Source organism: Vipera ursinii (genome assembly GCF_947247035.1).
Source record: "Vipera ursinii genome assembly, chromosome: 1".
Taxonomy (NCBI): Eukaryota; Metazoa; Chordata; class Lepidosauria; order Squamata; family Viperidae; genus Vipera; species Vipera ursinii.
The window spans coordinates 109943746-109956529 of record NC_139512.1 but is presented as its reverse complement, the minus strand read 5'-3'; the positions used below and the strand labels follow the sequence as shown (position 1 = coordinate 109956529).

Here is a 12784-nt window from a genome sequence, read left to right as displayed (position 1 = left end):
TGAACTCAACCCTTTGTGTGTTTCACTTGAATTTTGCTACAATAGCCTCCGTTCTTTACTATGGGTCATCCTTATACCAGGGTGTTTTTAATCCAGGGATTTAATGTATTTTTAAAAAAAAAAGTTTAAAAAGTTATTGCATTTTTAAAAACGTATACATGTATGTCAAATCGGATTCATAAAATACTGCCTTGCCCAATGGCATTTCATTTAAAAAGAAGTGTCATAACTGACAGCTGGTAAGTTGAAGTAATGTCTCCAATGAAGACAGTGGCAAACACTTCCTTATTGCTGCTAAGAAAACTACATAGATATATTTGTGAAATCACAAGGAAAAGAACTTGGCCTGAAGATTTACCATAATTATCATTAAGGAGCCCTGGTGGCACAGTGGTAAGAATGCCTGCAGTATGACTCAGCCTTCCATCCTTCTGAAGTCGGTAAAAAGAGGACTCAGATTGTTCGGGGCAATATGCTGACATTATAAACCACCCAGAGAATGCCGTAAAGCATTGTGGGGCAGTCTATAAATCTAAGAGGAGGAGGAGGAGGAGGAGGAGGAAGAGGAGGAGGAGGAGGAGGAGGAGGAGGAGGAGAAAGATCCATTCAGTTGTGTCCAACTCTTGGCAATTCTGTGAGCCATACCAGAACCTAGAATTTGTTAATTCAGTAGCCAAGTCATAGTAAACTGAAAGTGTAAAAAAAAAAGCCTTGTGGCTTATTCTGTGAATCAAAAATGGCTTCAACTCGATCTCTCTTTATAGAAGATGTATTTTAAAAACAGGCAGCTTTACTCATGGTTTCAGGTTTATTATTAGCAAACCAGAAATAGTCCCATTTTCTTAATAAGCCAAAAATCTTAAACCATGCTTTATTTTTTTTAATCTTCTAAATTTTGCAATAGTAGGCACAGGCCATAGTTCCTATTTTTCCTATTTCCTATTGCACAATATTAAAAAAACATGGCATATTGCAGATTTTATGTTTATTAGCCATATACTGTATGCTAAGAGTAAAAGCCTATGACAACAAACAAATGAAGTGCATGCTGCTTATCTATAAGAAAGTCTGTGAGACTTCCTTTTACTATTATGTCTTAATTGTTCCTTATTATTTTTATTTAATATATTACATTTCACCTTAATATTGAAAGAGTCCTTCAATTTTCTTTAGGAGCTCTACATAGCCTACAACAATATTGGTGACTTAAGTCAGGTTAGCCTGCTGGAGAACCTCGAAATTCTAGATTTAGAAGGAAACAACATTGAAGATCTTAGTCAGATTCAATACTTGAGGCTGTGTACTAAGCTGACCAATCTTACAATAGAGGGAAATCTTATTTGCTTGAAGCCAAGCCCACAATCTTCAGAGGTGTGTATCTTGCTGATTTATCTCAATGCTATCATGAATTAAGGCTGTGGTTTAATGTAGCAGAGTTATCTTTGTGAATTTTGCCTTAGAGGAACTGTTTCTCAACCCAGATGAGTAGGTAAGTGGCATACTATAACTCTAATATAGAAAAGAAGACTTATACTTCAAATCATTAATCTTGGGAGATATCTAGCACTTTACTCAGCATTCTGAACTCAGAACACTGTGCAGTAACAGCATAGCTGCTAGGAGAAACTGTAGTGAAATCAGTACAGCTTGTGGTCGTTTCATATGATCATATTTTGAAACAGCAAAGAGAGATGTGTACTAAAAATCACCCCTTTTTAAAACAATTTTCTTCATTTCTACTATTGAAGTTCCTTTGTGGCCTTGCAAATGAGTTCTGTAATTCTCAAGAGTTTGCAATGCCATGGGGAGACTGCCATGTCTGAAGCAAAGCAGAATGTATTTTTGTATGCACAATACGTCATGCAATCAAGCAGAACAAACTGAAGTATAATAAAAAGATGATATAGAGTTTTGATCGAGGGTTCTAATTTGAAACCGGGTTAAGGTTATATCTTGCATTCAATGCAATCTTCCTAAATCACTTGGCAACTCATTTTTTTCTGTATCAATCAAATGGCAGTTGCGGCCAGAATTCTTTTTCATCAATTTCAGTGTGTTTGCTAGATGTGCCTGGCTCTTCTCATTCTTTCCCAGGGAGAACTGCTATTCATTGCAGATGAATAAGCAAGTGGCACATTACAAATGTGAGGTAGATAAGATTACTTTTTCTTTAATATCCAGTTACATTTATTAAAATAGATGTTCTTTTGGAGTGGTTTTTGATGACTATTTAGAAACTCAGAATTAGGGTGATTTTTTTTTACTCATTACATTAAACTCCCTGTAAAAAACAGAACAGTAGTAAAAACAATAATAAACACGGTAAACTTCAGCATATATGTATAAAGCATGTAATTGTAATGTTATTTCACTTGAATAATGGCCCCAGTTAATTGCATGTTATTACCTGAACACCTCTAAATTGCCTGAGTCTAAGCTATATTAGGATCTTCCATGTGAGTCTACTGTCTATTCAAATCAATAATACAAGGCTCAGTATTTTCGTGTGTGTGTGTTGTGTTCATATATGTGTATGTTTGTGTGTTTATGACTTTTGAAGAAATTGCTAATAGATAAAAATTGTGTCTCGACAATTATAATGAAATATCTTCCTTTATGAAAGCATTGTGGCTCTTTTCAGCCAATTTAGTATCTAGTTTTATGAGCTTTGTATTTTAGAAAAATTAGTAATTGTAATTATTTACTGGATTTTGAGTTGGGCTTTTATCCATTTTTATTGTTAGTACTGTTTTTCTTATCTTAAAAAACTTTTTCCTGACCTGGCATTCTCCAAGTGTTTGGAATTACAATTTCCACATAAGATCATAGAGTTAAAAGGTACCTTAGATGTCATCTAATCTAACCTCTACTCAATGCATGACTCACTAAAACATTTCTGATCACTGGCTTGAAATCAGAAAAAGTTTTAGTTGAAACCATCTGAAAATATTTGATTACAGAAGGCTTTTGTAGGAATTGTGAAATTGAAGGAACTTCAAAGGTCTCTAGTCAAAGTAGCTTGCTAATTGAGGAAATCTGCTCCACCACTTTTATGATAGGTGTCTACCCAGCTTCTATTTGGACACTTCCAAAGAAAGGGAGTCTGTCATCTATATTCCAGTGTTTTAATCAAGATCTCTCTTTTAATTTGAAATATTTTATTTTATGTCCTTCTACCTGAAACAGAAATACAGTATAGTTTGCTCAAGTAGCTAGATGTGATTATCACAAAGAGAGCTTGTTTCTATAGCTTCAGCCCCTTCAGGACATCTGTTACTCTTTCCCCATTGTCACCTTCACACATTTCATATTTTTTTTACAGTTAGTCCCCATGCTGGCTGGGGAATTCTGGGAACTGAAATCCACAAGTCTTAAAGCGGCCAAGTTTGGAGACCCCTGCTTTAGATCAAAGATTGGTGTACTTTTTTAGATCAGGGACAAGGATTGTGAGGGCTAGCAAAAGGAAGACAGACAAAAAAGATGACTGCAATTTCCTTTAATTAAAGCTTAATCATCTTTGAATTCATGGTCATCCTTGGAATGGTTTAGTATTAGAGTAATTAGTATAGACAATCCACTACAGGTCATTAGATTTATTTTATCTAACATTAGGGCCAAATACTGGATAATGATAATAGTCACTGAAGGGGCAATTGCATGGCTATTTTGTTTGTTTGTCAGTAAACTGTGGTTGTGAGTAAAGGTGATCTGCAGAGTCTCAACATTAATCAGGCCCCTGTAGCAGCTAATTTGGCTTTTTAAAAGATACAGGTTTTTCTTGTGGTCATTACCAGACAATTGGGAGGCAGAAACCCAGACCAGTCTGAATGATAAATGACATAAACCTCTGGTAGCAGACACTATCTTATCTAAATGTGCTAATTGGAACATAAAACAAATTTAACAGTAATATATCATGTGATGGAGATGGTAAAAAAGAGGCGGTAGAAAAATCTGGGAGAGAAGAAAAGTAGATATTAAAAAGTTGACAGTAGATCCCAAAAGCAATTTGTTTAATGGTTATCTAAATACTGTTCTGCCACTCTAATGGCAGAAAGTGAAGAGGAACTAAAGAGCCTCTTGTTGCGGGTGAAGAAGGAGAGTGCAAAAGTTGGCTTGAAACTTAACTTTAAGAAAACCAAGATCATGGCATCCGGCCCTCTCAATTCCTGGCAAATAGATGGGGAAGAAATGGAGGTAGTGACAGATTTTATTTTCCTGGGCGCCAAGATCACTGCAGATGGGGATTGTAGCCAAGAAATTAAAAGACGCTTGCTCCTGGGGAGGAAAGCAATGGCAAATCTAGACAGCACACTAAAAAGCAGAGACATCACCCTGTCAACAAAAGTGCGTATAGTCAAGGCTATGGTCTTCCCAGTTGCAATGTATGGCAGTGAAAGTTGGACCATAAGAAAGGCTGAATGCCAAAGAATTGAGGCCTTTGAACTATGATGCTGGAGAAGACTCCTGTGAGTCCCTTGGACTGCAAGGCGATCAAACCGGTCAGTCCTAGAGGAGATCAACCCCGACTGCTCTTTAGAAGGCCAGATCATGAAGTTGAAGCTCAAATACCTTGGCCATCTAATGAGAAGGAAGGACTCACTGGAGAAGAGCCTAATTCTGGGAAAGATTGAGGGCAAGAGAAGAAGGGGACGACAGAGAATGAGGTGGCTGGATGGAGTCACTGAAGCAGTAGGCGTGAGCTTAAATGGACTCCAGAAGATGGTAGAGGACAGGAAGGCCTGGAGGAACGTTGTCCATAGGGTCGCGATGGGTCGGACACAACTTCGCAGCTAACAACAACAACAAATACTGTTGATTAAATAAGTCAGTTGAAATTTAATATATTTACATGGGATGCATGTTTAGTGTATCTGAAACTAAATAGTGCTTGGGTTTTATTTATTATGATTACAAAAAGTGCTAATCTTATAAGAAGTTTAGCTATTGTTACATTTATATTTATTTTCCAATTTTACCTGTTTCTCGGATTGTTTCCTATAAATGTGATCAAAATAACTGAAGGCATTCTTTTCTCTGGGACTTTTTTTCTAGGACCCAGGTTACAATTACAGAGTTGAAGTGAAAAAACTTATCCCTCATTTAAAATTTTTGGATGAAATACCAGCAAATCAAACTGCTATTCCTTTTCCATGCAAAATGAATAAGGACTGGTTTATTGTCAAGGAATCAATCAAAGAAGGAAGTTTATTTGAGGAGGCTTCAGGTTCAGGTCTGCTAAATTATTTTGTAAGACTTTGTTTGATGACCAATAATAGGAAGGAATATCTGTGCATACATACACAAACTGATTATAATTAGCAAGAATAGGATATATGTATTTATTTGTCACATTTATTAGGCCACCCCTCACATAAAGGGACTCTGCGTAGCATACAATAAAATTAAGTATCATTTGATTGTGTAAAGAAATGACCTTGGGTAAAGCTAAACTTTGGGTAGCAATAAAACTGTGCTTTTAAGTACTAAAATATAAACTATGCAAAAACAAAAATCAGAACACCAACATGTAGACTCTATGGATATCCTGGAATATGGATACCTCCAGGCCATTCTGCTATTTTATAAGAATCACAGGTGGGAAAATCCCATTAATTTTACATTTTTCCGGAAAAAATGCCAAAGTAGTATTGGACTTGGACCAGACTAGGTTTATGTTGCCATAGGGCCCTTTTCGGCAGGTTTTTGTTTCTCAGCCTATCACATCTTATAAAATAAATGTATATATTATGCTAGGAGATATGTGCATATAAGCTACTTTGAGCTCTCAGAGAAAAGATGTGCTATAAATGCAGTACATTTGCATAAATTGAGTCCTGTGTGGCATAATATTGGACACAGAAGTAAGGATGACCATAGACAATTAAAAATAATGCTTTCTAATTATATGTGAAATTAAACACAGGTAAACATTCAAATATACCATATATTCTCACTTATAAGTCCATCTGCATATAAGCCAACGTTTCAACTTTAAAGCAAAATACCATGAAAAATATGCCACTGCAAATAGGCTGACCCTGATTTTTCATAGTATTTTGACTAAAAATTGAAGGGTTGGTCTATCTGAGGGGCTTATCCATAAAGATTCCGTACATGGGAACTTTTAAAAAGTCTTACTATACATACTGGTGGATAAGCCTATGCATGGATAAGCCGAACCTGATTTTTTAAAATTTTGCCACCAAATTTCTTGTCTTATCTCTGAATATATATAATAGTCTTCCACCTACAAAATTGTTCTAGAACCCTTTAAAAAGAAAAAGAAATCATTGACATTTCTATAATTTCTACAAACTATTTCCCCCCAAATTCATAGTAGGAATATTCCTGTAGGACTGGAGTGAAGCAGTTCTGTTTTTTCATAGAATGATTAGTAAAGTTAGTCCTCATTTAGTGGCCAGATTTGGGACCACAGGTAGATCATTAAGTGGAGTGGTCACTGAGTGAAACCATGACTATGCTTATGATCTTCCTTCAGCTTTCCTTTGCTTTACTGACCTGTGAAGGTCATACATGCAAGGATTGGTCACAAAGTTATTTTTTCATCACTGTCATAACTCTGAATGGTCACTAAGGGAGGCAGTCGCTAAATGAAAATGACTTGTATGAGCATACGCCCCATATGCCTCTTTTGCTTGAGAGTTGTCTTAGCCACCAGTCTCCTCAGGAACTGATCTGGTGTGCTGTAGTGAGATCTCACACATTCCCAAATCTGATTTCAATCTGCTCTTTTGAGACTGAAGATTCTTCAGTATGAGATTCTTCTTCCTTTCAAATCTCCTGATTATTTCCTACTGGTTCTGCCATCCTGGCTGCTTATGTTTGATTTTCCCGCAAATCAGCCGGAGGCTGATGGGTAGCATATCTTTTAAATTCGGCTACTCCTTGGATCTTAGCATCTTAAATTGGCTTCTTCATAGGCTGATTAAGTCTAATAACCCACTCTTCATTTTCTTGGGCATCTCACTGGATAAACCATTTTATATTTTATAGTTGCATTTAGGACAGAATGCAAATTATTTCAAGGGTTATAGTTAGTTAATTCCACTGTCTGCCTCTCATATGGATTAATGCTTGGAAATAACCATAACATTCTTGGTGACTGCCTAATAGCAAACAGAGAATAAAAATCTGTCCTAATATATAATCATTAACCAAATAATTGTTCACCAGGATTGAAATCTCTACTGTCCTTTCAAGTGGAGGCGTGGAACTGATGGGAAGATACTGGATTCTTTTTCAACATGCTATTTTTTTCTTCTTCAATATCCCCAAATGCATTTGTACACATTTTGCTAATTTGAGGCTGAAGATTGGGAGCAACAGACAGGCCAAGATTTCAGCATTTCTCAAACTGCTTTTCATTTCTTAACTGTTCAGTTCAAGCTTGTTTTAGAAGACGTGGGTCTGTTGCCACCATCCTTTCTTTTTGCTTAAGACTATCTTGAGGTGGCTTTTGACCTATGATGGAATAGCTTAGAGCAGTAGTCTTCTAATGAGGACTGTTGTAACTCTTTTAATTAAATTGCTTACAATGAATCCTGATTTTGTGCTATTCTTTTTGAGGAAAATGTTCTTTTTTAAAAAAAGTTCTCTAGCTCTTAAGTAGGATTAACTGTGATAGAGACAAATTCTTTTCTTTTGAACTAAGAAAAATAATCCCACCTGGCAAGCTTTACAGAATGTTTTGAATTAGTTTCATTCTGGCAAAGCAAAACTGGATCAGCTTGAGTATTCCTTTGGGATGGAATTCAAAATGTTCTGGGATGCTTTGGTTTTCACTGAAAAAAACCACAAAAGTGGGTGGGATAGCAAACCACACATAATGCTACTGGCCAACCAATTTGTGGAATATTTGGAACTAGGGGATGTGTTGGCAAACATATTTTCTTTCAACTAACCCTGTAATCCTTTGCATTACCCCGACTCCACCCTGATTTGCAGGCAAACATATAAGTGTATAAATGAGAGGCAACTCTAATAGAACAAATAACTTTTTATTCTTACCATGTTAGATCATGCATAATGTATAAGACAAAAAGCGAATCTGTCCTCAGCATTTGTCCGTTAGTGGTTAATTAGCATCTCCCACCTTCCTAGTCTCATTGGCACCAAGCATAATTTCATTTCCAATTTTCATCTATAGGGTTTCTTTAAATGCTTCCAAGTATTACTGGTGGATTGTGGTTCCTGGTGAGTGCAAAAAGGTCCTAGTGCTATATGACTGCATGAATGGCATTGATTAATATTAAAACAGTAAGTCCAAAGACACCATGCCACCTGCAACTGCATTTTTGCCAGCAATGCAACTATTTAAATAAATGTACTAACAGCCCACTAACAAAACACAACCAATGCTCTGCAGACAACCAAGCAACCAGACAGACACAGCCAATCAGTTTCTTAAACTCACCCTGTAGTATATACATTAAAACCTCAGCAAACAAATACAGAGTTTTATTTGCAGGCAGCCGGAGAATAGCTAGTAAGGTTAGGAAAAGCATTTGACGAGTGCTTCACAAAGCACACTTGTTGGAAAATTAAGCGAGCTCATGTTCCAGAAGAGTCTGGGCATCCGCTTTGATGACTTTCACCAATGACCTCCATCTGTGTGTATGTGCCTAGCTGCTTTAATTGGCAGACTTAATGGAAGTATTGTCTGAATGCATAAAGAACTATGGGGGCAGGTGAGCAAGGGACCCTTTGAAATAGCTCCACTAAACATTGTAGAGTTTGTTTGGCCGTTTCAACCTTTTAATGAAGGATGCTTGGCTCGTGCCAATCAATTCCGAATGCTTACTTGCCAGCAGCACCAGCAGCAACCCAGTTGCAGAGCTCTGACAGCACTCCCCATCATCTCGGCTACAGCAGAGCTGATTGGACTAGTCCTTTAGTAAGCATTGTGCTCTGCTTACATTCCGGCTTTATTTTACTGTTTCCCAGTACTCCATCCCCAAATATTACCCGATCCGGCCAGAGGAAATAGTAATTGCTATATAGGTAAAGAAGGGAATTAAAACAGTAAGGCAAGATACAAGACAAAAATCCAGTCACAACGCTTAGAGTGCCACTTGAACGATTTTATTACTTGAAGCCCTTGAAACGCCCGTGCTTATGTTGTGTAGGTTGTTTTGTGTCCCACTGCTCTTAAAATACATGCTTTTTTCTTTTTTGCCCTTCTGGCTTGAGTAACTCTAGGGAGTCAGCAAGGCTACGAAAGTATCTTTATTTTGGTTTTTAAAAAATCAATACAGATATGGCAATAGAGGCATTTCCCTCATGCAATACCATGTATATATCCACCTTCTGCTATCCACAGAGCCTACATATCATGGCATGAAGATATTCCATACCTTACAATTTGTTGAAGATATGTCCTCATAATGGAGTTTCCATCCCGTAGTAGGCAATCTGCCTACTGCTTAGGGAGGCTGAAGCTGGTGCAAGATGTTCTGGCATGAAAATAGCATTTTCCCCGGGAAAAAATCTGAAACATCCCGTGGAGCATGGAAGAGATGGTGTAAGGGGACATGGGTAGGGGGGAGCTATATGCTTGACTACCATTATCCCAACAGGTGTAGGACTGCCCTCTTTCATCCAGTCTGTGGCTTTGGCACCTGTTCTGCTGTGCTGTTTTGGCTGTAAGGAAGAGCAGAACCCTGGCTCCTGACCCCATTGCCAGGTTAATCACCCCCGGATCTTTAGAGTGTCGGGAGACCTGAAATTCACTATCCTGTACCCTGCTTAAGGCAATAAACCTGGCTCTTTGAGCTCTCCGGCCCAGGCTGAGAATTTTTTACTGGGGTTTTTAATTCTAGGGATGATTTAATCTTTTTTAATTTGTTTTTAACTTTTGTATTGGATGTTTTAAATGCCCTGTAAACCGCCCTGAGTCCTTCAGGAAAGAGCGGTATATAAATTTAATAAAAAAAATAAATAAATAAATAAATAAATAAATAAATAAATGGGAAATGTAATTGAATTATTTTGCCAGTACAGCAATTGCTCTTCTTAGGGAAGGCCTGGCTCCTCTTGTTTGTGGAATGTTCCTTTAAAAAGTTCAGTCCTCCAGAGAGTGAAACCTGGTACAGATAGGGTTCAACATAGGCAGACATTTTTCCCCCTTTTATCCTTCTGAATATGTATACCTAAATTTGATACCAGAATCAATAAAGTGATTTCTCAAACTCTGGTTCTTCAGCAGTATTTAGCAGCAACTGCATCTTGGCTGCACAACTCAAAATTACCACTAGATTGCAGCCAAGATAGACATAATGCTCTTGACTTTGCTGTCATCAAATAGTTAATCAATTGGTTGAGAGGTCAGTCATTCTGGAGAAATTATGACAATATTCTGAAAGCTGAACACCTCTCCCACAGACTCACAAAACCCCCACTTTGAACTCTGGCTCCAAAAACACATCTATACTGCACAAATGGACGCAACCACTACCTTGCTGTTAAGAGAGGACTCTTTGCTGCCATCTGCTGGTTTTTAGGTTGATAAGTTAACAGTTCTTTGGGGAGATCAGTAGGAAAACAGTTGAATGGATGATGTAAAGGCCAGATTTTACACCACCATCCCAGCATGTATCCCTGCAGGTGATTGCTGGCAGCTTTTCCTGTAGTAAGTGACATTCAAATTTCAGGCAGAGAAAATGGCAAGTTATTGCCCTGTGCAGAAGCAATACAGATAGTACAGCACAGTCCTCATCCTGCATATTAAGGGAAACTGGGGAGTGCGGGGGGGCAGGGCAGTGTGACTTAGGCTGCCATAATTTCTCAGCTCAAGGACACAGAATGAAAGCAGGGTAATGCAATTCAGGGATGAGTTCCTTATTTAATATTTCAGGTATCATATCATGTATATGTATGCATGTTTTTTTGTTTTTTAAAATCCTTATATTGCAATGCTCTTTATGAACGATTGCACTCTATTGCATGCTGACCTGAATAATCGCTGACACGAGTTAATACATTTGCACAAAGAATTGTGATTAACGGTGTTCCTGATGTTAGCTTAACAAAGTTTCTTTTGCATTGAACCTAACGTTTAGTGTAGTTATGGATGAATCCATGGTAGTTTTCTTGGCAACAGTACAGAAATATTTTGCTACAACCTTCTAGTGGGAATATTACTTTAATTTAGGGACATATCATTTGTTTTCTGTGCTTCTCTCAAGTGGACACTTATAGCATATTCATGTTACAGTATCATGTTGTCGTTCTTCTCCCAACCCTTGCCCTTCTTCGGTTTAGATTCTCAGTTAGGACTCCTAACGAGAAGGCTGGGCTCTGCTCTACGGCCTGCTGCAACTCATTTTTTGCTAGGTTCCAGACCTCAGCCTCTCCAGAGATCTCCCAGTGCTCATTTGCTTTCTGGCTGTAGCACTCTCCTGGAATCCACCATCTATGATGAGATATTGCCTGATGATGATTCAAGTGACCTGACCCATGGTAATGAAACACCGGGCGCTTTTCTTGCCCATTTCCTATCCTCCAGCCTCTCCTTGACAGAACACGTGGAAGCAAGCAAGAATGGAATTGATAAAAATGCTGGGATGATCTGTGTATTTATGTGCTTATGGTAAATATATGTACACAAAGATTTAGATAGGCTTGCTTTTGCAGAAATTTTTCTGTAACTGAAATTGGGAAGTGAACACGTGTTAAAGAGAGTGATTCAGTTTTATGTTAACATTAGAGATTATGTTCGGTCACGTAATCTCTGCATTGTGGTTGGCTGTTCTCAAACCTTTTGCTGCACAGATAATGAAATTTCTGACACTTTTTTTTCCCAAAGTCAGTTTGACTATCGTGCTATCTTAAGCTGAATGAGTGAAGATACTTTTGAGCATTTTGCCCATTCCTACTAATCCTACCTCAGCTCACAAATGCGTTTTTTCTGTGGTTTAGAGTAACAACTGACCAAAATAGAAAGCTGGTTTATTTTTTTTCTGAATATCTCTTTCTAAATACGGAGAAAACATAATTGCCTATAAGCTTGTATATGAAGTTTTTGCAACAAAAAGAGTTTTTTAAGCATATGAAATTTATATGAAATTATAAATTAGGACACTTTTTAAAATTTGTTTTTGACAGGTTTCAGCAGAGTTATATGTGGGAACCCCATCAAAGCTCTTCATGCACGAAGACAGAAATTAGGTGTAAGTTTCTTTATAAGTACATTCTTGAAGGGAGGGAAGGTTAGAAGCGGGTTGTCATGTAAGAAGAGTAAGCCTGTTGGACAGTGGTGGGATTCAAATATGTCAACAACCGGTTCTCTGTGTGGATGCCACTTCCGGAAGTCCATTCTGGGCCTGGGCAACAAAAAATTAGCTGGCGGTTCTGCCGAACTGGTACGAACTGGCTGAATCCCAGCACTGCTGTTGGAGCTACAGAATTGTATACATTTAAGTGAGCTCAGAATAAACGTAAAGGTTTAGTACATGCTTCTCAGTCTGCTTCTAGAGCTAAAAAGCCCCCATAAAGTTTTCTGCTTCTTCTTAGGGTGTGTTGGCTAATTAAATTATCAGCCTTTTCCTTTTGATATATGAATGGGTTTCTGGCAAACCTTCTCACTCACCATGGAGACTCATACTTGTGAAAGCAAAGTGGGAAAGCTGTTAGGGACATTTCAAGGGAAGGAACACATCTGATATATAGAGAAAAATGCTTCTAAGCCTTCACCAGGAGACAAACAACAAACGGAGCTGGGTTGAAATATTGCCTGATCCTGCACTTTTGCTTTGCAATAGTA

At 37.8% G+C, this 12784-nt stretch overlaps 1 protein-coding gene across 1 annotated transcript in view; it reads left to right on the top strand.

Moving 5' to 3' along the window:
* LRRC56 (leucine rich repeat containing 56) overlaps nt 1-12784 on the top strand; it is a 39313-nt gene that overhangs the window by 20041 nt on the left and 6488 nt on the right. The window contains exons 5-8 of the mRNA XM_083373947.1: nt 1174-1371; nt 5056-5233; nt 11284-11481; nt 12127-12191. Coding sequence (XP_083230073.1) covers nt 1174-1371; nt 5056-5233; nt 11284-11481; nt 12127-12191 — 639 coding nt within the window. The remainder of the gene's footprint in view (nt 1-1173; nt 1372-5055; nt 5234-11283; nt 11482-12126; nt 12192-12784) is intronic.